This window comes from Pelobates fuscus, chromosome 2 (genome assembly GCF_036172605.1).
Source record: "Pelobates fuscus isolate aPelFus1 chromosome 2, aPelFus1.pri, whole genome shotgun sequence".
Classification (NCBI taxonomy): domain Eukaryota; kingdom Metazoa; phylum Chordata; class Amphibia; order Anura; family Pelobatidae; genus Pelobates; species Pelobates fuscus.
Window position 1 is genome coordinate 350,879,596 of NC_086318.1, and position 25,333 is coordinate 350,904,928.

The following is a 25,333-nucleotide window of genomic DNA, read 5'->3' on the forward strand; positions in this document are numbered from 1 at the left end:
TCTTGCGCTCTTCCTCTTTCTTACTTTCTGTATCCCTGTTCATATAGACCTTATTTGCTACCTCCATTAGTTGGGTGATGGACATACCTGCAAACCCTTCTAACTTTTGTAGCTTGCGCTTAATATCTCCGTAAGCTTGGCTGACAAAGGCGGAGTTCACCATTCGGGAATTGTCTGCGTCTTCCGGATTAAAGGGGGTGTACAAGCGGTACGCCTCCAATAATCGGTCATAAAAGACACTGGGCGCTTCATCGCTTTTCTGAATCACCTCAACTGTCTTTGACATATTAATAGCCTTCTTTCCTCCGGCTTTCATGCCAGCAATTATAGCGTCTCTATAGGCTCTGAGTTGAACCATATCAGCACCATTTACGTTCCAATCGGGATCGGTGTTGGGATAGTGTGTCGCGGCCCATGCTGCTGGATTAGCTTGGTTCAAAGCACGGGCTCTATCTTCTAATGCTTTAATGGCTGCTTGATTTATTCTTGTCCTTTCCTCATTGTTAAATAAAGTCATTAGTAACTGCTGGCAATCAGCCCATGTCGGATTATGCGTCTGTACTATTGAGGTGAACAGATCAGTCATGGCTTGTGGTTTCTCAGTATACGAGGAATTATGGGTCTTCCAGTTTAAAAGATCGGTTGTGGTAAATGGGACATATACGAAGACTGGGTCAGCGTGTGCCATTTGACCTGCGGCATCGATATAAGCTGACCCGGGATTTAAGCGAAGAGGCATCTGATAGTGCTTTAATTGTTGGGCACCAGTCAACTGTCGGGTTTGGATGGGGCTACGTAGGGAAGCGTCAGTCATGGGTTCCGGTCGGGGAGAGATAGGGTATGGGGATGTGGGAGGTTGGTTTTGGGAAAAGGTAGTGAATAGAACACTTCGGGCCGAGCTAGATGAAGCTTGACCGGAAGTCTGAAGTGGCGCCAAATCAGGATATTCATTTTTAATGGAGGTTGGTCTATCTGGTTCCGGAAGGGGGGATTTAGTACGAGGGGGGGTGGATCCTGCACTGGAGGAGGAAGCGGAAGTGGATGAGGGTAATGAGGGGAGGGGTGCAGGACTTCCTGCGTTTGCGTCACTTCTTCTTAACGGAAAGTAAGGGGGCGGCAAAGGGATCTCGGACTCAGGGGGCGTGTCCAAAATGGGCCTAACACCAGTCCTAGTGGACGAGCAAGTCCTAGCTACCATGAGGCGACACTGCTCCTCGTGGCATGTCTGGAGCCATTTTGGCGAGTCATTTACGGCCTGTCTCCAACAGTCAATATAAGGAAACTGGCCGTAAAGTTCAGGCCTACCCGATACAGCCACGTGTAAGCGCTGTACCAGAGTTGGATCCAAACTGCCACGTGGCGGCCATGCCGCAACCAAAGTAGGCCACTCCCTAGTACACAAAGTGACCAAACGTACAGGAGACATCTTTACCCCAAAATCACAAACTTTGAATCCCTTTTTAAAATTCTTAACCATACATCCTAAGGGATCCGGAATCGTTGACTGCGACGCACCCATACTTAACAATGGAACGTCGTCGACAACGAATACTATACACGCGTACTATTCAACAGTCACACCCGTTTCCTCTGGCAACAGCACCACGTGGTACGGTTACCAAGTGAAACGTACACAATAACAATAACCACTCAGGGAATTCCCGTACACACACAGCTGTTACACCAGTCACTATATAATCAATATTATGCCCTTTGGCGTAACTATACAGTCACCCACGCTATAATTCTCTATATACGAATTACCCGTCTATAACACACCCCAGTAACATCGTCTTTTACAAATAGCGGTTACAGTACGGTTAGCATAGGTCAAAGCACAAGTTAAGGTCACAATACAATTATTAGTGGTTATGGTGTTAAACATGCAATGGACGACAATGATTAGTACTTATTATATAATGTCAGTAAATATACAGGGTTATGGTACCGTGCACTATAATACAGCAACACACTATTAACACTCTCGCTAGACGGCTGAGCTCGCGCTATCTAACAAGATATACACTTTACTAAACAATCGTTAACACATTTACAATTCCCAACTAAACTATTGGCCAGTACCTTGAATGGACTACCTAAAACTATATACACCCGTTTTGGTTAGCCACACTGCCCAATCACCACATATACATAGCGAGCTAGAGATCCGAATTTACACAGGCGCCTCTTAGTCGCACTATACAACGAGCTAGAGATCCGAATTTACACAGGCGCCTCTTAGTCGTACTATCAAAAGTCTAGTGGGTTCCAAATTTACACGCCTTCCCACTTAGCCCAGATAGGATGAGAACTAGCGAACCGAATTTACACAGGCGCCGCTTAGTCTCCCGGTCCCTCCGACCTAGCGAACGTAATATACACCCTAGAACGCTAGTCTAGACAAGACACCGGTGTCCGGCTAGGGCTATCTTACACCAGGACCCCGCCTGACTAACCAAATCAAACGGTCTGACTAAAGAGCGTTCGATCGAGCGGTGCGCCTTCGCTCCTTCCCTCCGACAGAGGGGGCAGATACAGATTCAAAAACCCCTTTGGGCCTACCGCACAATCGGTATACCCCTAGCGGGTCCTGCCGTCTAAAACAGCAGTTATCTTACCTCCTCGTTCCTGAACCTGAGTTCACACTCATCGACGGGGACACCCCAGCACTTCTTACGTAGAGGCCGATGATCTCCTGGACAACAGACCAGTGGCGCCGAGACGAAGGGAGGTCCACGCAGAAGTTCAGGGGTGCAGCCGTAGAGAACGTGGGCAAAGATAGACCGTCTCACGCCTCTGCCTCTCAGCTACCGTTGAACGATGAGCTTCCCGGCCAATGCACCAAATGATACCGGAGAAACTGACGGAAGCCAAGCACAGAGAGATGGACACAGGTTTCTTCAGGAAGGAAGAGATTCTTTATTGGATCACCGATCGGGACTCAGAGGGACTAGCGTCACCAAAATACAGCAAAGTCTGAGTACTGAATACATAGAGTACATTCCTTATATAGCACTGTAGCTCCTCCCACAATTAACTACACCCACACATACCCTTAACCTATTTAATAAATAGAGTCTAAACTCATCCATCCGGTCTAACCACGTGGCTCATCTGATACAAAGGAGAGGGACGCGTAATTCCAGTTCTTACATTCCTGCACCTGGTCAGTACAGTGATAACAGTATCTTAGCTACGTGTAATTAACTAGATACTACAAACACATATACATACATATGCCTTGTGGCAATCTTAGCCTGCTAAACTTGTATTTTACTGGAATTACATCACAAGACCACTTCAATTAGCTGAAGAAGTCTGGGTGCCTATAGTGTCCCTTTCAGGCATTTCTTTGTTCTAGGCGGAATTTAAATTTAGGGCCCCATTTTCCTTTCCCGCCTATTTAACTTATTTTTATCCCACATCCTCCTATACTCATTTTACCTGTCACCTGTACAAAAAATATAATCATATTGATGATAAATTCTCTATAAACAAATACCAGAAATCAAACAAAACATACAAAATGTAAAAGGGAACTTACACACACAAAAGATCAAAGGGACACTCCAAACACCTAAAGCATACTAACTTGCTGAAATGCTGTATGTGTGAAGAGAGTCATCTTTTTTCATTTTACAAAAATTACAGATTTTTTATAGAAATTGACACTTTTATAAATTAACCTTGTTACACCTTAACTGGCTGTCAATCACACAACCAGTCCTGTTACTTCCTAGATCGGTTAGCTTAGTTACACTGAACTCAAGGGCGGGGGGTGGGGGCTAGAAGAAGAGGATTTGCAAAGACTTCAGATTTTAGATATACCCCAATTTAAAAAAATGCATAATTAAATGAATGCATGTTCACATCGGCAAAATATATACTAAATAGTGATTTAAAAAAATATATATTTTGGCCAATGTAATGTCCCTTGAAGGCAGGTGTATAAGTTTAGGACTCCAGGCTGTTAATGGACTACACAATTCTTCAAATGCCATAAGCTGGAAAACAATTGTGGGAGCTCTGCTGCAGTCCAATAACAGCTAGGGGCTTAGTTTGACAGATCTGTTTTGAAAGATACATATATACATTAGGGTACGCACACACGCACACACGCATACAAAGTGCTAGTGCTTGCAAGGGTGCAAGTGAAGGATGGAACGTGTTGCATGGAAAGGAATATGGAATTTGAGGAATAACAGTTAGCAAGATGATGCATTATAGCATTATGGGATGAACTATGGTTAACGAGATGTAAAATATTTCCCATCTAATATGATCTTGTTAGTATAAAGAACACTCCAAAAAAATAAAGCAAGCTGAATTGTATATGTATAAAGAGGGTATATATATATAATTATTATATTTTCCCCCATTGTATACATTTGTAACTCTGTTCAGGTACACATTTTTTTTTCCAGCTAGCTTATCTTCCTGAAGCTAATTGAAAGTGGCACCTCTTGCCTTGGCTACAATGTGTATCTGAGTCAGGCAGGTGGGCAGGCACCACCGGTGAGCTTTGCGTAGAAACACACAATGCATGCACTGATTTGCCTTGCAAAGACTTCTCAGGGACCTGTAATACAACTGATGGAGATGGTTGTGATCGGACAGCTGGGTGCATGAGCAGCTGGTCTGCAAAGCATCTCAGTGAAAAGCCTTTGATTGGTGAATGCTTCTACACAGACCAGAAAGTAAAGACTTTATAGTCTCGAAAGAAAATATGCAAAACTAATTAAATACATGTTATCTCTGGGGATATATCTACTAAACAACAACAAAAATACAAACATAAAAAAATGACTTCTCCTGGGCAGCAGCAATGATTATAGTACACATCAGCCCCAATACATACAATAAAAAACAAAGAAAATAAATACTTGCCCACTATTCCAAATCCCAGGTCCATTTTGCCGCCCCCTCATGAAAGCAAATACAGTGTCACAGAGGTTTATTCACTTAACTCTGAATGCAGGGGGCGGCCTGACCGCAGAGCTGAGAGGAAGCAAACCTCAGCAGCTCCTACTGCATACAGCGATTACAGCAGAATTTCACTGCCCAAACGGCAATTTATCGATGCAGAAAGGCTACCAAAAGAGGGGTGACATTTAGCTGCACAAAATGATACCACCCAAGCGGCAATACGAGCAATACTCACCCGACAAGAGAATGAGGCCTGCAAGCATGGCGGGCACGAGAGAGACGGCTGCTTTCCCGCTGCCAAGACAGCCCGAGTCTCTGCACAAGAGCCCTCGTTCTCCCCCCTTTGGACCCGCAGGGGTTATCCAGGTTTATTCCCAGAAATAGAGCACTCACCTTCAAATCTCTCCACTGTACAAATCTCACAGGTGGTAGACACGAGGCCGGACCAAGATGGCTGACGGCACTACTTCCCACATGGAGCTACCAACACCCAGCGACTGGGCTGCAGCCTTCCAGGCAAGATTTGACACTATATGCAGGCAATTTTGGGAATGCCTGGAGAACAGGCACCATCACAGCCACCAGCACCATCACAGGTCAGCATTATGGCTAAAGCACCAACAGCACGACAGCCAGCCAAAGCTCTGTCCCCTGAATGGCGAAAGACCGAGGTGCAGCTGGAGGGGCCCCGACCGGGCAAAGCAACTAACGGAGTTACCAACTATCATACTAATGGCCCACCGTGGACAAGAGCTACGTGGGGGGCGACCCCTACTCACCACCCACGCCTGCGGAGGAGTATAAGACTGCAACGGAAGCCACAGAATGCAGCTCTATGCAGCCCCACATCGGGGAAGGACTTAGCCCCAGGAAGGAGGCAAGTCCGTGGAATAGAAGTACCGGCCCTCAGAAGGACTCAGGGCAGGAGGGGTGCCTTATGCGGACGGTGCTGTGAAGCTCAAGTGGATGCACAGGTATGCAACCACTTCAGACTGGGCATTGGCTGAAACAGTATGGACTGAGTTGCTACGCTGAGTTGCTACGCTGCCCATAGCTTTTATCCCAGTTCACAATGTGAGAACTCTCTCTCTACATAACGGATGCTAAAACTGCTTGCTAGTTTATAGAGTGTAGTCAGATATGTTGACTCTCTTATGAAAACAGTTGTGTCCCTATAACTTGTAGTATTTTGCAGGTCCGCAGCTTAGCATGCAAACTTTCTATTATATTATTATTGCTACTAGCCTGTATTACTAGCCTCCAATTGTGTTACAAGAAGCTTATGAACTGCTCAAACGATATGATATGCCTGCTCTATTACTTCTTGCAGACAATATCGCTGTGTAACCTTTACTTATGTTACGCAACAGTTTAGCATGTTTCTACTTTACCTAATTACTATAAATTGAGGCTTTACTAGCTAGGAGATGTTGAATTATGCTGTGATATCCCTATCTTGTATACAAGTCGTGCATTTCCCTTTCTTCCTTCTGTACAACCCAACTCAAATGCCTCAAAAAAATTGACAACATTGACAACAACAAAAACAAGAAAAAAACGCTGAACTGTGAGTGTAGCCAAATTGGGGGATTCTTCTAGATCAGCTATTTCTAGATCAGCCATAAACACACACTGCCTAATACCTACATCCATACACACATACTGCCTAATACCTACCTACATCCATACACACACACTGCCTAATACATGCACCCATACACACACACTGCCCAATACCTACATCCATATACACAGATACTGCTTAATGTGTACATCCATACACACATACTGCCTAATACCTAGATCCATACACACACACTGCCCAATACCTACATCCATATACACAGATACTGCTTAATGTGTACATCCATACACACATACTGCCTAATACCTACATACACACACACTGCCTAATACATGCATCCATATACACAAACTGCCTAATACCTACATCCATACAAACATACTGCCCAATACATGCATCCATACACACACACTGCCCAATACCTACATCCATACACACATACTGCCTAATGTGTACATCCATACACACACACTGCCTAATACATGCATCCATATACACAAACTGCCTAATACCTACATCCATACAAACATACTGCCCAATACATGCATCCATACACACACACTGCCCAATACCTACATCCATACACACATACTGCCTAATGTGTACATCCATACACACACACACTGCCTAATACATGCAACCATACAAACACAAACTGCCCAATACCTACATCCATATACACAGATACTGCTTAATGTGTACATCCATACACACATACTGCCTAATACCTACATCCATACACTCATACTGCCTAATGTGTACATCCATACACACATACTGCCTAATGAGTACATCCATACACACATACTGCTTAATACCTACATCCATACACACACACTGCCTAATACATGCATCCATATACACAAACTGCCCAATACCTACATCCATATACACAGATACTGCTTAATGTGTATATTCATACACACATACTGCCTAACAGGTACATTCATACACACATACTGCCTAATGTGTGCATCCAGACACACATACTGCTTAATGCGTACATCCATACACATATACTGCCTAATACCTACATCCACACTCACATACTGCTTAATACCTACATCTTTACACACTTACTGCCTTATACATGCATCCATACACACCTACTGCTTAATACGTACATCCATACACACACACTGCTTATTACCTATGTTCATACACACATACTGCCTTATACATGCATCCATACACACATACATCCATAAACAAACATACTGCCTAAAACATGTATCCATACACACAGGGCCGGCCTTAGGTGATCAGACGCCCTGTGCGAACCCAACATATGGCGCCCCCCCCCCCCTTCAGCAAAACCCCTGCCCCTTCTACAATAGCCTTGTTCCGCCTACTACAAAACCCTTCCACAAAACCCCCGCCTCCCTTTCTACAAAAACTCTGCCCTCCTTTTTACAAAACACCTGCCCCATCTACAAAACCCCTGCTCTCCCTTTAATACAACCCCTGCCCACCCAGGGCCGGACTGGGAATTAAAAGCAGCCCTGGAAAAAAATATTTACCAGCCCCATAATGCGTCGCGCCAGCATAGTGTGCAGGTACAGAGTTAGAAAAGAGAACTTAAATTTAAAATGATTACTCCAACGTAAAAAAAAGCACTCATAGGCTGGAAAAAAAAAAACAAAAGTGCTGATTTATTTTAAGCAGACGTGCCTTTGCATGTAATCAATGTTTCAGTCCAACTACCTTGACATATTAAGAAAAGCTTGGTAATGGGACTGAAATGGTGAATGTATGTAGGGCACAACTGTAAAAAATTGACGTTATCTTGTTTATTTTGGGTGCGCTCTTTACTTTAAATATGTTATTGTGCTGGAGTATGCACCTAGCAACAAGACTCGGACAATATCTGCTCATTACATATGGTACATATTAATGACATTTCTCGTATTATGCATATATAAATGTACATTAACATATGTGTAAATATAATAGGCATATATATATATATATATATAAAACACGAAAAATACCGGCACTCAAGGATTTTCAGCAAATCAAATCTTCATTTATTTCGAAGAAAAGAATCGACGTTTCAGCTCCTCACAGGAGCTTTCATCAGGACAGCTTTCATCAGGACAGAGCTGAAGCGTCGATTCTTTTCTTCGAAATAAATGAAGATTTGATTTGCTGAAAATCCTTGAGTGCCGGTATTTTTCATGTTTTGTATTATTCAGCCACCAGAGCACCAGGTATTTTTTTCTTATTGTCATGGTTGGAGTGCAGGGGCTATCTAGATTTATATATATATATATATATATATATATATATATATATATATATATATATAAATCTAGTATACATGTATAATATCTAATATACATGTCATATACCAGTGGCGGATCCAGAGCCTGATCCCGGGAGGGGCACTTGTAGATTATTTAAAGAAAAAATCCATACACAATAACCACTACTGCTCTGTGTAGTGGTTATGGTGCAAGGTGTGCCGGGGCCCCCTCACAGAGTAAGTAGTCAAACCGTTTAAGAACTGTTTGACAACTTACCTGGGGTCTGCTGGGATATGGGGCTGTATTAGGGTATAGGAGCAGTGGTGCAATGTGTGAGGGGTGCAGTGTGTGTGAAAGGTTCAGTGTATGTGTGTGTGGGGGGGTGTAGTGTGTGAATGCGTAGGGTGTGTGGGGAAATGTGTGTATGGGAGGGCTGTGAATGTGTGTGTGTGTGTGGGGGGCAATGTGTGCATGGGGGCAGTGTGTGAATGTGTATGGTGTGTGTGTGGGGGAAGTGTGTCTATGGGGCTAGAGTTCACTCTCAACACTGCGACCACCAGGAATTCATGGTGGTCGCAGTGGTGAGATTGAACTCTAGCCCATAGCTCCAGGGCTAGAGTTCACTCTCGTGAGAGCCGGAGCATTGCCGTGGTAACCGCGGCAACGCTCTGTGCTCGTGCGAGAAGGACGCAGAGGAGCCGGCTGGCAGTGGAGAGCCTCATGGGGGGGGGAGTCTCCCCTCTCCTTCCCAGTCTCTCTCTTCCCCCTCTGCCTCTTTTTCTCCCCCTCCCCTTGTGTGTCTCTCTCCTTTCTCCCTCTGTCTCTTTCTCCCCCATTTCCCTGTGTTTCTCTCTCCCCCACATCTCTCTTCCCTCTGTCTCTCTCTCCTCCACATCTCTCTTCCCTTCTGTCTCTTTCTCCCCCTTTCTCTGTGTCTCTCTCTCCCCCACATCTCTCTTCCCCTCTGTCTCTCTCCCCCCTTTCCCTGTGTTTCTCTGTCCCCCATATCTCTCTTCCCCCCTCTCTCTCTCCCCCTTCCTCTCTCTTCCCCTCTGTCTCTCTCTCCCCCTTCCTCTCTCTTCCCCTCTGTCTCTCTCTCCCCCTTCCTCTCTCTTCCCCTCTGTCTCTCTCTCTCCCCTTTCTCTCTCTCCCCCTCTGTCTCTCTCTCCCCTTCCTCTCTCTCCCCATCTGTCTCTTTCTCACCCTTTCCCTGTGTGTCTCTCTCTCCCCCACATCTCTCTTCCCCTCTGTCTCTCTCTCCCTCTTCATCTCTCTTCCCCTCTGTCTCTCTCTCCCCCTTCCTCTCTCTTCCCCTCTGTCTCTCTCTCTCCCCTCCCTCTCTCTTCCCCTCTGTCTCTCTCTCTCCCCCTGTCTCTTTCCCCCCCTTTCCCTGTGTGTCTCTCTCTCCCCCTTCCTCTCTCTCTCCCCCTCTGTCTCTTTCTCCCCCTTTCCCTGTGTGTCTCTCTTTCTCCCCCTTTCCCTGTGTGTCTCTCTCTCTCCCCCCTCCCTCCACCATCTTTCTATTGCCCCTTTTTTCCCTCTGTGTCTCTCTCTCCTTCCCCCATCCTTTCCCAGTGCCCCTCTGTTTTATTTCCCCCCTCCCCTCCCCTCCCCTCCCATTTACCTGAGAGGAGTCAAGGACTCAAAGGGGCCAGCCGCACTCCACGCTGGAGCCGCCGGACCGGGTGGCAGCCTCGCCGGTCCGGCGGCACTCCTGTCAGGATGTCACTCAGGCAGACTCGCTGAAGGCTGTTGGAGGAGGGAGGAGCATGTCTCTGTACCATGCTCCCTCGCGGTTCCTGTGCAGAGAATTGTGGGAACCTTCTCTGCACAGGAACCGCGAGGGAGCATGGTACAGAGACATGCTCCTCCCTCCTCCAACAGCCTTCAGCGAGTCTGCATTAGTGAAAGGAGTGCCGCCGGACCGGCGAGGCTGCCACCCGGTCCGGCGGCTCCAGCGCGGAATGCGGCCGGCCCCCTCAGAGTGTGTGCCACCGGACCGGCCACCCGGTGGCACATACTTGCTCAGAGCAGCCCCCAGGTGCCGCGGCCCACCGGGAAAATTCCCGGTATCCCGGTGGGCCAGTCCGGCCCTGTGCCCACCCTTCTACAAAGTTTTTTATCCCCCTTAACAAAACACATGCTATCATTATATATATCAACTATACAGCAATGTACACATAATACCACTAAAAACCTTCCCCCTCCACCAAAACCACTGCCACCCTCTACAAAAGCCCTGTACTCATTCTACATAAACCTCTGCTCCCCTTCTACTAAACCCCTGCTCCTTTTCTACTAAACCCCTGCCCACTTTATACTAAACCCCTGCCCCCCTTATACTAAACCCCTGTCCCCTTATACAAAACCCCTGCCCCCTTATACTAAACCCCTGCCCCCTTATACTAAGCCCCTGCTCTTCTTATACTAAACCCCTGCCCCCCTTATACTAAACCCCTGCCCCCCTTATACTAAACCCCTGCCCCCCTTATACTAAACCCCTGCCCCCCTTATACTAAACCCCTGCCCCCTTATACTAAACCCCTGCCCCCTTATACTAAAGCCCTGCCCCCTTATACTAAACCCCTGCCCCCTTATACTAAACTCCTGCCCCCCTTATACTAAGCCCCTGCTCCCCTTATACTAAGCTCCTGTTCCCTCTACAAACCCCCTGCTCCCCCTTCAACAAAACCCATGCCCCCTCCACAAAATCCTTTCCCCTGCCACTTCACCAAAAAATGCCTGCCCCCTCTTCTACAAAACCCCTTCCCTACACGAAAACCCTAACCCCTTCTATAAAACCTCTGCTCCTCCCTAAACCAAAACCCCTCCCCTTCTACAAAACCCCTTCCCCAAAATCCCAGCCTGAAAACCTCTGCTCCTGTTCTGCAAACCCCCCACACACAAAAACAACAATCTATTTAATAAAAGAAAAACAATAGTTACAACAAGAATAAGCAGACTCACATTAAATCTTGCTGCTCCCTGGACCCTCCTGACAGTGTCCCAGTCTGCCGACCTTGATACCAGCACTGACCTCCTCCCTCACACTGTGCGGATCCTTCCGCGAATGACTGTGGAGGCGGAGCATGCTCTTCCTCCGTGCTCCTGACCTCCTCTCTCTCCCAGCCGCTGTTCTCTTCATAATTTGCAAGTCAAGTGCACAGCACAATGCACTTGACTTGCTCACATGACTCGGGCCGGCCTGTGAGTGACTGAGTGCGAGCTGTGTCGGCCGCCCGGCGCCCCTGTTGCCATGGCGCCCTGTGCGGCCGCACAGCTCGCACACCCCTAAGGCCGGCCCTGCATACACACATACTGTCCAATACCTTCATCCATAAAGCACACTGCCTAATACCTGCATCCATACAAACATCCTGCCTAATACATACATCCATACACACACACATGCTGCCTAAGACATGCATCCATACACACATACTGCCTAATACCTACATCCATACACACATACTGCTTAATACATACATTGTACATTGAATACATAATTTCTGCTGTGATAAATTATGTATTCAATACATTTGGTGAATTTAATTTATAAGACTAGCACACACTGACAGACACACTCACTAACAGACAGACACACACACTCACTGTCAGACACATACTCAGTCACTGACAGACACAAACACTCACAGACACTCACTCACTGACAGACACACACACTCCCTGACACATATACTCAATCACTGACACACACACACACAGACACACTCACTGACACACAGACTCACACAATGTAATTTTTTAAGGCAAATTCAGCCTCCCTGGGGCCCAGTGTGGGGCAGCTTCTCACTCCTCCAGTGTGCTTTTTAGTATGCTGAGGCCGGAATGACGTCATATTCCAGCTTCCGGCATCACAGAGGGTGCGCGAGAGAAGAGTGGGAAGCTGCAAGAACAGCCTCCTTCGCCCGCCACAGTACTGCCTCAGGCACTTGCCATCAAGGTAAGCCATTCCTAAAAAGCACCACATCGGGGGCACAATGAGGTGGTCTGATGTGACAGGGCTCCTCTGGGTACCCCACTTTCAGGTGCCCGGAGGATAGGCCTGGCTTGGGGGGGTGGGGGCTCAAGAGCTTTTTGCCCAGCGGTGGTGCTGCTGGCCCTGCTTACACACTATTAAATCCTTAATAGGAAACACATGGGGTGGCAGCAGCATTGTAACATGGCAGTGTGATACAAAAATGAATATAAACATAAAAAATTAAGCAAAATATAGAATTATAAGTGCCTGGAGTTTCAGCTTAATTAGCGCCTGTGTTTATCCATCCTTATGCATACATTTTACTCTGATGCTAGTTCATTTAATACGTTTTGAAGGTGTGCAGTGAGTTTTGGAGTATTGTTCCATACTCTTTCCATGTGAAATTTTAATCATACCTCAATACTATTGAGCAATGCTGCAAACCATGATTTAATTTATTTTAACAAACCCATAAAACCAGCAATTCTCTCCATCTGAGATTAAATTCCACTTTTACTAGCCAGCATCTTGCTGCATGTGAGTTCAACAATGTTTTCTTTTTCTCTCCATGTTTTGGTTGAAGCTCAATAAACCCTATACTTTTTCTAAAAACAGGCATTGGATCTCATGAAACATCATTGAACTCACATGCTAGTTACTGCTGCCCCTAAGATGGTTTCAGAGAACAGAATAGCTGTATGAATGGAGAATCTGAGCTTCTGGTCAGACGCAGGGCAAATAAGCTATGGACTCAAACAAGAAAGAAGGTAATATTTCTTATACTGATGTCACTGCAGGTACCAAATCTGTTTTGTTTTTCTGTAAAGAATTAGCCAAACCTAAATCATGCCAGGAAGTATACTAGTACTACTGAAGCTAAATTTAGATAATTGGCGCAAGATATTTATTTAATTTAGTATGGTAAAAACATTTCTCAAGGGGCGTGGCTTGCCGTGCATGGAGTGAGTCGCATATTGCCGGAGCTCCGCGAACCCGGACCACAAAGCCCCTTATCTATGCCACATTTCACCTCTAAAATGGGGAAAACTAAGCGCCAGGGCACCCCAGGACCATCGGGCTCGAGTCCAGTGAGGAAAAACGCCGGACCGCTGGATGATTTTCTAGCATACCCGGACGGCCCCCGAGCCGCGAGACACGCGGACAAGATGGCGGCCGCGCCACCGGACTTGGACAGTACTGCAGGCCCGGAGTCGGGCCCGGCGGGGGGCGACCAGCTAACACACATTACTGCTGAACTAGCGTCCATATCTGCCAACATGCTCTCCAAGGGCGACAAAACTGCGCTTGTGGCGGAGCTGAGGGCGGCGATCAGGGAAGAGATCCAAGAGGTACGTAGGGACCTCACTGCCCTGGAGGAAAGAGTCACGGAGCTGGAGGGGGAGAATATCAGGGCCATCCAACACTCCCAATCCGCTGACCACGCCACTGCTAGACAGGGCTCGGTTCTGCTCGAGCTTCGCAGACAGGTGGAGGACCTGGACAACAGGGGACGGCGTAATAACATAAGAATCAGAGGCCTGCCGGAGGTTGAGCATGAAAACCTAGGCACGACCCTTACGCAGCTATTCACCCATATTCTGGGTGAAGATGCCCCAGAAGATTACCAGATAGAACGAGCCCACAGGGCCCTTCGTCCCCCCAGGAGAGATGGCCTCCCACGTGACGTTATCTGCTGCCTACTGTCCTTCCAGCTTAAAGACGCCATCATGAGAGCAGCACGTGCTCAGACCATCACCTTCCAAGATGCCGCTGTTTCGCTCTACCAGGACCTGTCTACCCTCACCCTGGACGCAAGAAGGGCGCTGCGGCCACTCACGCATATCCTCCAGGAGAAACGTATACCCTACAAATGGGGTTTCCCCTTCAGCCTCCAGGCCAAGCGAGGGAACACGTGGTGCTCCCTGAGGTGGCCCAACGACATACCCAGCTTCCTGAGATCGATGGACCTGCCACCAGTCAACGTTCGCAATTGGATACTGGACCATCCTCCGCCACGCCCGGACCACCCTGAGGTTCCAGAGCCGCTCCGCAACCGAGCACGTAACGACACGCAACCTATCCGCTGGGGAGGCCCTAATGGGCCCGAAGAATAATTGAACCCGTTTTGATCCCGACCCCGGTGTCACCTGGCCCTCCAGAACTGCCCCCGTATGATGATGTGCCTATCTGAAAGCATCGACGACAGCTAAGTACACACACTGAACCTCATGTGGGGGGCATAGTTATTACCCTCTCCACGCAGGCCATGGGGACCCGGGGCCGACATTTTGGGGACACTCCAGATATGGGGGGGGGGCTCTCTTTCACACACCGTTTATTGCTTTTGGGTGGGGAGCGGGTGTAGGCCCCCACTATTTTGTATCGGGACTGCCCACCGGCGGATCTTTTCCCGACCAGGGGACTGGGGTACTCTGCCTCTTTCTGACATCCGACTCCACCAGGGTCGGAGATCGGGACGCTACCCAGTTTTCAGCCCAGAACCGCCCGACTGCCCACGCCGAATGGCGAGACTCCCCTTAATTTTACAGGACTCCCTGGAACCATTAGCTGCTTCAACGGCTAGAAGTGGGGGGGTCCAGTATCAGGTTGGGGTGGGGCGCTGGATGGGAGGGGGGAATTGGGAGATTCTGGTTATGAGTGTTATATTGCATGCCAACTGCATTGTAGCCCGTTATGTAAGATACTAGTAAATTCGCCCCCCTTACAACCCACTGTATGCATGTCTTAGCCTGTATAACCACCATACACCCCACCCTTCTGAAGTTGCCATTTTCCCGGATCTGGCGCGTCCCCTTGCTGTTGATGGAGCGGCCGCCCGCTCCTTAGTTGGGGGGGGGGGAGGGGGGCTTGCGGGGAGTTTCGAATGGGCCTGGGAGTTGCACGCTGCACGGGGCGTTGCATATAAGATAGTGAGCAGCCTGCACCGCCCACGCCCTGTCAGACACAGTACGATCCCAGGATAGCCGTTATACCGGTTGCGCCCCGTAATGCCGCAGTTCTCAATGACCACGGGTACTGGCGGACCTCCCTTTGCCCAGTAGCTAAGACATGGGGAACTGTGAGCATAAGGGGAACTTCGCTAAGGTTTATTTACTGTTAAATCTGAATAATGTTGCCTGTACTGTATGCTCTCTGCAAAATTGTTCTCCCTTTATCAGAATGTGTGCAATTTCCCTGCCCCGCGCACCCCTCCCCTCCCCCCCCCCCCCCCCCCCCCTGTTTCGCCCCGACCGACTGAAGTCACCCCAAGTTCCGGATACTGAGACCATTTTTGGAACCCCGCCCTCCCCGCCACGCTTGGGATACCCAGGAGACGTCCCCCCCCCCATGGAAACCAGCCTGACGAGACTGGGCGCCCCCCCGGCTCCGACCCCCGCCGTACCACGGCTTAGCCCCCTGTTCCGCCCCACGCCAGCCCGCACGGAACGCCCAACGTCTGATGATTCCGTAGCCCCTCAATAAGACCGTTGACTTCACATATATTGTTTATTCTATTCGTCCTGATTCGCACGACCCCTGAGTGTTGCTGTCCGCCCCTATGTGGTCCGGGGGAACGTGACACCCGGTACCACCTGACGGACCACATACACGTGACTTCCTAGTCCCCCAGCAACGGACCCACCTGTATATTAGGTCACCCATACCTGACCTAGGGCCACGGTTGCCTATAACCCCTGACCCAATCCCTGACCCGACCCCTATCTACTCCCCCCCGTATCGCCTTTCCTTCCTCTACCCCCCTCCCCCCCACGCGTTCCGTGCCCGAACTCAGCCATGGCATCGAGCTATCTGCCCTCGCCTTTGCTCCTACGAACGCATAATGTTCGAGGCCTTAACTCTCCCGAAAAGAGGAGACACTTACTACGCTCCCTCTGGGCACAAAGGACCTCTGTGGCATTTATTCAAGAAACACACTTACAAGGTAAAGATGCCCCCCTGATTAGCGATAAACGATTCCCCCTAGGCTATTACGCCAATCACCCCGAAGCCAAACGAGCGGGGGTCGCCATTCTCTTCTCCCACAGTACCCCTTTTGTCAGCTCCGCCTCGCAGGCAGACCCCCTGGGCAGGTACATATTTGTCAAGGGTGAAATCGCCGACCATAGGTACACTTTCGCCACGGTGTACTGCCCTAACAAGGGTCAACACCGGTTCTTAACAAAAACCCTTGCACTATTAGAGAAATTCCGGGAGGGAACACTGGTCCTGGCGGGCGATCTCAACATTCCTCTGGACCCGCGGATGGACTCATCCGCGGGCACCAGCACCATCCCCTCACACTGTATACGCCAGGCCAAACAATCCTTAGCTAGATCAGGCCTGATAGATTGCTGGAGGGTGGCGCACCCCGAAGACAGGGATTACACATGCTACTCAGCGGCCCACACCAGATACAGCAGGATAGACTATATATTCCTTGCACAGGAATACCTCCCCTTCCTGATAGACGCCTCCATTGGCATACAGCACGACTCGGACCACGCACCGGTCCAGGTTACAATCAAATCTCCGCTCTTTAAACCCAGTGAACGCCACTGGAGACTTAATGAAAATATCCTGACTGACAATGATATCACCACACAAGTAGCCCAGACACTGACCCAATACTTTGAGGAAAATACCACACCAGATGTCGCCCCCCTCACTATATGGGAGGCACATAAATGTGTAATACGGGGACATTTGATCAGGCTATGCACTCAACGGAAGAGGGAACACGGCGCCAAAACCCAAGCTCTGATACGTGAGATTTCCACCCTAGAGAAGCGACATAAACTTGACCAAACGGACGACACTTATCGACACCTCACGGACACACGTAGACAACTCAAGGACCTCCTATCCCAGAACCTATTACACACCATTCGCAAGTCCAACAGACACTTTTATGAGTTCTCTGACAAATGTGGTAGGACACTGGCACGCACACTGAAACAGAGACAGAGACTGCATCACATACACCAAATCAAAGGACGGGACGGGACAATGAAAAGGACCCCGACAGATATCCTGCAGACTTTCAGGCTCTTCTACGAAGAGCTTTACAATTTGGATACCACCGACCGAAGTACTGACGCGCGCCAACATCGGCGCAAAATAGATGACTTCCTCACGGACCATATAGGCCGCACGCTCCCGGAAGACCTGGCTGAGGAATTGGAACAACCGCTCACGGTAGAGGAACTAGCTACTGCACTCAAAAGTTCCAAAACCCATAGGGCTCCAGGCCCGGACGGACTGCCCACTTCGTACCTGCGCAGGTTTAGGGACATACTGCTCCCATGCCTGGTACAAGGTTTCAACTCTCTGCTAGAAGAAGGTCGGTTCCCAACTGATGCCCTACGCGCCACCGTAACGGTCATACCGAAGGAAGGAAAAGACCCCGCGGAATGCGGGAGCTACAGACCGATCTCTCTCCTCAACGCCGACCTCAAGCTTTTCGCCAAAACCATAGCCATGAGGCTCTCCCGTGTGCTCCCCACCCTGGTCCACCCGGACCAGGTGGGATTCCTTCCGGGGCGTGAGGCACGTGATAACACCACCCGAGCCCTACACATGATCCACTCTGCCCGGTCGACGAAGAGGAACCTAATCCTGGTCTCCACAGACGCGGAAAAGGCGTTCGACCGGGTAGACTGGATGTACCTTGAAGCCACCCTCCGCCACATGCAATTCGGCCCTCATATCCGCTCATGGATCCTCTCCCTATATACGAACCCCACGGCCCGCATTCGGGTTAACGGCGCTCTGTCTGCCCCCTTTGCCATCCGGAACGGAACCAGACAGGGGTGCCCTCTGTCCCCCCTCCTGTTTGCCCTCACTCTAGAACCCTTCCTGGAGGCGGTCAGACAGGACGGGGGAATTAGTGGGTACAGACTCCACAACGTAGAACACAAAGTGGCCGCCTATGCGGACGATATGCTATTTTTTCTAGATAACCCCACAATCTCTTTTCCCAACCTGCTCCGAGCCTTTAGGACCTTCGGCGGTATATCCAACCTGAAACTTAACTTGAGCAAGTCGGAAACCCTGCCGATATCTCTCACGGCAGAGAAGGTCGCGCACCTAAAATCGCAATTCCACTTCTCCTGGTGTGACTCCAAACTTAAATACCTTGGCGTCTGGCTGCCCAATGACCTGTCACTCCTATACCGACTAAACTTTTTACCCATACTCGCGACAGTACAGTCAGACCTCCAACGTTGGAGGAACCTCTACGTTTCCTGGTTCGGCCGCATCAACGTGGTAAAAATGAACGTGCTGCCACGTCTCCTATATCTGTTCCAGGCCGTCCCTATCACTATCCCCAGAGCATACTTCCAATCTCTGAACACGGCCATTCGGCAGTTCGTATGGAACGGGAAGGCGAGCAGGGTCAGCAGGGCGCTATTGGAGCGCCCCAAAAGCAAAGGGGGCGCGGGCCTCCCATCCCTTCAAGGATACTACCACGCGACACACCTACTCAGAGTGATAGACTGGCATGCCCACCCCACGGCTAAACTGTGGGTCCCCATGGAACATGGGCAGGCAAGGGGAGCGCTCCCTTCCCGCTTATGGCTCAGCTCCCTCACGCTTTCCTCACTGCAAACAGGCAATCCCTTGATTGACGCTACACTACGGGTCTGGTGCTCATTGAGGTATACACGTCAACTCACCTCTACTGACAGCCCCCTCACACCTATTACACACAATCCGGGTGTGGGAGGTGGTCTCACGCCAGCGGACCTACACTCATTTCCCGACTCCGACTGGCTTAGCTTCCGACAGCTCCTGCAGGGACAGCAACTTAGACCCCTCACGGACCTCATGGGTGATAAGGTACCCACTGGACTGGATCACTTCCACTATGCTCAAATACGGGCTTACTATAAGACATTCCCAAACAAACAGTGCCTACACAGACCCCCCACGCAGTTCGAATCCCTATGCATCTCTCGAACCCACCCAGACAAGGGAATCTCAATGCTGTATGCGACGCTTCTACACAACGAACACCAGACACACCCCAGATATGTGACAAAGTGGGAAGAGGAGACAGGGACTACTCTAACAGCTCAGGAATGGGACAAGATCTTTATACTGACGCACAAAACCTCCATCAGCTCCAAAGTTCAGGAGACAGGCTATAAGATTCTCACGCGCTGGTACAGGACCCCTGATGTTGCTCACCGCATAGACCCTGGGATCCCTAATGAATGCTGGCGTTGCGGAGGGCCAGACGGCTCCTTCCTCCACATATGGTGGAATTGCCCTGATATCGTCCCTTACTGGACACGGATCAGAGAAGCTATCCGCCTTATAACAGATATCACCCTACCCCTCCACCCCCTCACTATGCTCCTACACCATACTGACATGTCTATCTCTGCCTACAAAAAATCCGTGCTTAGACACCTATTGACTGCAGCCATAGCGCTCATACCTACCATGTGGAGACAAAAGGGCGCGCCCACCTTCCAGCGGTGGCTAGACAGGGTTGGGGAGATACACCACATGGAATCACTCACGGCAGCCCTGCAAGGCAGATTAGAGAAATGTGACCACATCTGGATGCCATGGCTGTGGTACCTTATGATGGACGGGACCGGAACCCGTGGATCCCCCCCCCCCTCGTCCCCATCCCTTCCTCCTCCCACACCCTCCCCACTTACCTGCGATGAAACATAGGCTAACCGTTACCCAAGCCCTGCCCCGCTTAGACTGCCTGTCACCCATATCTCGACCTCGGATATAGGGTCGATGACACCCCCCGACCTTGACTGTACCGAATCCAACCCCGACGAATGCCCGACACTACGGACCCAGTATGACCTGGACCCCTAGACTATAGATCCAGACGATCCCTACCTACACTCACCAGACCGCCCCGCAGACACTCCACGACCAGGTGTGGCGAACCGTCCTTTGAAACTGGGTACCCCACCTTTCCTTTACGTGACATGTTCCAGGCCGATACACCGGTAGCCCCAGTCGCTGACAGCCGCAGAAACTGGAAACTCAACTACCACTAAGGTCAATCTGAGAAACCCCACAGGTGGTTCCCACCTGGTTTCACTGTCTTGGGCTATATAACCTCACACAGCCCACCCGCGTTAGCCCCCTCTGTTTCCTGAAACTACACGTACCCTACGCCCCGTTTCTGTTACCCTCATGCGAGGCACAACTCATAATCAGGAGTGGGTCTCCACATGCCCAACGGGCTAGAGGAGTCCCTTCACTCCCCCCCCATAGCACGATACAGGACACGCTCTATTGCCAGCGGGTATTGATGATCATGAACACCTGAATGTTTTCTAGCCAATGATTGTGCTTAGACTGTGTCTCCTTATTACGTGACTCACCAATGCAGTTGTAACTACGCTTGTGGTATATGTTGATACCGCTACCATCACACATGCTACTGTCTACGTCTGGGAGTCCTCCCCAGTACGCCCTATTGGTTCGAGGCATCCTAAGTCTCCCCCACGCAGCACGGTACAGACCTCACGATGGTGTCAACCGCTGGTTACAAATATATATACATGCATGTCTACCAGTTGCTTAGTTTGGTTACTCTTAGGCACCCTATTTATGTCTTTGTTGTGATTTAATCTTGCCGTGTCATTACCATTTATGCCACTCATTTATGTTACGTTTTTATGTTATTGATGATGAGTACGAGCTATAGCCTGTCCTTGTCGCTCGTTATGTGTAAATTGAAAATTGAAAATAAAGATTGTCAAAAAAAAAAAAAAAAAAAAAAAAAAAAAACATTTCTCAAGACAGTCCTGCCCCTGGCCAAAACCCCAATCACACCCCTAAAATGGAAATGTCCCTCTTCGCTCATTTGAAATGTTGGGAGGTGTGCAAAGCTATTGTATCTGTTTCTATTTACTGTTTCTTCCTGTTGAAACCATATATAGGGTTTCAATAAATTCACAGTGTTGCTCTTTCTTTGTGATTTTTAAGGTGGATGCTATATATCAGTCAAAGAAGTGGACAATTTTTTTTTTTTTTTATGAATTTGTACCCTTGATACAGTGAGGTCTTTTAACAACCTAGACTGACACCCTGAATTGGAACTAGGATTTTCATATATCTGATATTCGTGGTACCCCAGCAAAAATCCTACTAGGGGTAGACCCACTAAGCACTGACATTTTAAGTTGGAATTTACATTTGAAAAACTTGGGAAGGATTTTAACGTGTTTTTAGCAGCTTATTTGTTATATATGCTGTGATTTCTACTGCGCTCTCTTATTGTATTTTAAAGAACTGACTGTACTCACCAGAACAAAGCTGTAGTTGTTCTGGTGACTATGGTGTCCCTTTAACCCTTTTCCCGTTTCCTTTGCTTTTCTTACTCCCACTTCTCCCCTCTACCTTTTTTAGATTCTGTTCCCATTTGTATTTTCTGCAGGACAAACTAACTTCCCATTCTTTGAGAAGGTAAATTGTCTGAGTGGCAGGACATTTTCTGTGTGATAATGTTAACTTGTTAACTTTTTAAAGGGTTTGGGTTTAAATTACACTTTCTTTGTTTTTCCTTCAGGAGCCACAGAAAATGTACCAGTAAGCAATCTACCAGCACAGATATATCAGGTAACATTAAACAATAACATTTTATAATAGTAGGTGTGTAGGTGCTGTGCTGTTAGAACTGCCTTCAAGTGCCTCTTTGTTTTTTGTTGCCCTTCATTTTCTTACCTGTAATTCGGTCAACTTTGGACCTTCTTGACCTGGGACTGGAGGTGGAGTTCAAGAATGTGTCGTCAGCAATGAGGGGTGGGCCTTCCCAAGAAAAGGGCTGCTCTGTCCTTAAAGTTGCAAGCCAGCCTAGAGTGCATGCAAGGCTTACTAACAGCCTTTCTGGCTGACCCTACTCATGGTAAACCACGGAGTACTGGTGGCACTCTACCGTACAGTCCTAGTACCTTGTCTTGTGCTTCACAACAGCAATAGTGTTCTGAAATCTGCTAGTCACATCAGGTTTTTTTTTATTCTTTATTTTTGATGTGCTGAGAAGGTACAAGTACATATCATTCAACATACGTTAAGCAATAGTGTCATAGCTATCAGACAATATATAGGTAGGAAACAGCACATTTTTTGTATTTCTAAACAAGATGTAGCTAACCAAGTGTAGGTAACCAAGTGCTAAGCTTAAACGAGAACTTAGCAAGATATAACAGAACAGGAACTGTAAGACGTTGATGAGCATTAACTGAAAGTGGAGACCCCAGGAGACCCCCCTCCCCTTTAGGCAGGAAGTGATTGCCCTGTGTACTGATGGAGTAATGCTGCTCAAGAGTGTCCCAGGGCTGGAGTGAGAATGTCCCATACATCTCGTACAGCGTCACGGTATGTAGGTCCGGAAGAGTAAATAAAGGGGCTCTACTGCCCTCTATACAACTTGGACACTGTACTGTACTGGACCTCAGGTAAGCAGGCTGGCGTGATTCACGGCACCACGGGTACAGCAGAGTTTCCTTCTCTGCTTCTAAGGACTTTAACGGTCCATGTAGTGATTGTGGAACAGCAAATGCTTTTGTGCAGGTGTTGGGGGAGCATGCGATGTACGCCATTTTGTTAGTGTAATGGTGCTTGTGATTATGCCACGTGCCCTCAGTTCAACAGGGGAACCTCCATGGGTGGACCGAGATCACTGGTCTGTGGGGGGGAGCGGAGCATGAGACAGCCGCATGGGAAGAAGCAAAGATCGGCCGCTTCTCCACCCCCTAGGTGCACCAGGCCGCCAGCCAGCTTTCGGCTCTCCCTCTGCATGAACACCTAGTGACATCAAACATGGTCAAGTACGTCCCCACTTGATTCAGGAATACCTTGGAGGCAGGTAGAGTTTTGAGTGGGGAGTATAAACTGCAGGTTTTTGGCGATTTTGCAGCTTAAGTCCCAGAGCACACCCTGGACGCTCCGCCCCCTAGTCACATCAATTTAATAACTAAAACGCTGTGAAAATTTCAGAATGCGGGTCACTTCTTTTTTTTTTTTTTTTTTTATTCTTTATTTTTGCACTCGATAGAGAAGGCAAGAGTAACACAAACTGGTAGGCTTGCGCAGAAGCCAAAATATGCAGGAACACACAATTAAATACAAATATAACTTCTCTAGCAAATACCGTAATTCACGTTATGCAGTCTGTATCACTCGCCCCCCTTCGAGGGTTTTTCTTTTTTGTAGTAACATCAATTAAGTTCCTTATTAGCATATAGGAGAGGCATATCTAAAAGTAGCGTAATGATAGATCCCGTGCAGTAGTAAACAATAATTAATAACCTCTTCCAGAGCTCAAATTATATATCATTCCTACACATTATCCACCTCCGGAATTCCAGGCTATCCGCCTCTCTACGTGTATGTTGTACTACTAGACATGTTCTATGTCCTGAGCAATAGCCCAGAGACTACCTGAAGTAGGAGGAGCCCCAGGGATTCCCGTCTCTCCGTCAAAATGGATGCCTGTGTTAGGAAGGATCTATAGCTATACGGACTGAGACTAAACAAGTAATAAAAGAATATAAGAGATCACCCTCATTTACCAAGGGTTATGGGAAGATATAGAGAATTCTTCCCCCCCGACTTCTACTCCATGAATGTTCGGGTGCCTGCGGATCGCCTTCAGAAGAGGCTCCAGGGCCAGGACGAAGAGGAGGGGAGAGAGAGGACATCCCTGCCTGGTTCCGTTGTGCAGACTAAATGGAACAAGCGGGGCCCCCGAGATCTGTATCTGAGCCCTTACGTCATGGTACATTGCCCTCGTAACTTGTAGGAACTCATCCGGAAATCCCAGGTGTGCCAACACCGCGAATAGGAAATTCCATTTGACCCTGTCGAAAGCCTTTTCGGCATCAATAGATACTATCAGGGAGGGTGTATTCGTCGCCACTTGTTTCCAGATCAAGTCGACCGTTCGTCTGGTGTTTTCGAACAATTGTCGGCCCTGTATGAACCCTACCTGATCGGCATGGATAAGAGTAGTCAAAAGTGGGTTCAGTCTGTCCGCCTGTATTTTGGCTAATATCTTTACATCGTGATTAATCAACGATATAGGCCTGTAGTTTTCTGGTAGATGTGCATCCTTATCTGGTTTGGGTAGTAATACAATCGTAGCCAACGACATGTCAGGGCCCAATCGTCCTCCCTGTCTTAAGGAGTTAAATAGCGTCGCAAGGTGAGGTGCTAGCTCCTCCCGAAAGGCCTTGTAATACGAGCCATCATATCCGTCAGGGCCAGGTGCCTTGTTGCCCTTAAGGCTCGATATGGCCTTGTCCACCTCCTCGATACTGATTTCCGCAGCTAGGTTCCCGGCAGCGTCCCTTGACAGTTTGGACAAGCCTAATCCATCGAGATAGCGTGATATGTCCCCGTCTTCCTGGCCTCCCGTCAAATGTTCGTGTGGTGAGGGATTATATAATTGTTTGTAGTATTCTTCGAATACCTTTGCGATGTCTGTCGGTTTCGTTTTTGTCGTACCGTCCGGGTGTCTGATGGCCGTAATGTGAGTCCGTTGTTGCCTGGGCCGTAACGTCCTGGCCAATAACGTATCCATTTTATTGGCTTTATCGAAATATGTCC

General features: G+C 48.5%; 1 protein-coding gene across 1 annotated transcript in view; it reads left to right on the plus strand.

Moving 5' to 3' along the window:
- ARHGEF33 (Rho guanine nucleotide exchange factor 33) overlaps positions 1-25,333 on the plus strand; it is a 188,236-nt gene that overhangs the window by 70,899 nt on the left and 92,004 nt on the right. Inside the window, exon 2 of the mRNA XM_063441360.1 lies at positions 22,293-22,342. Within this exon, the coding sequence (XP_063297430.1) occupies positions 22,293-22,342 (50 nt within the window). The remainder of the gene's footprint in view (positions 1-22,292; positions 22,343-25,333) is intronic.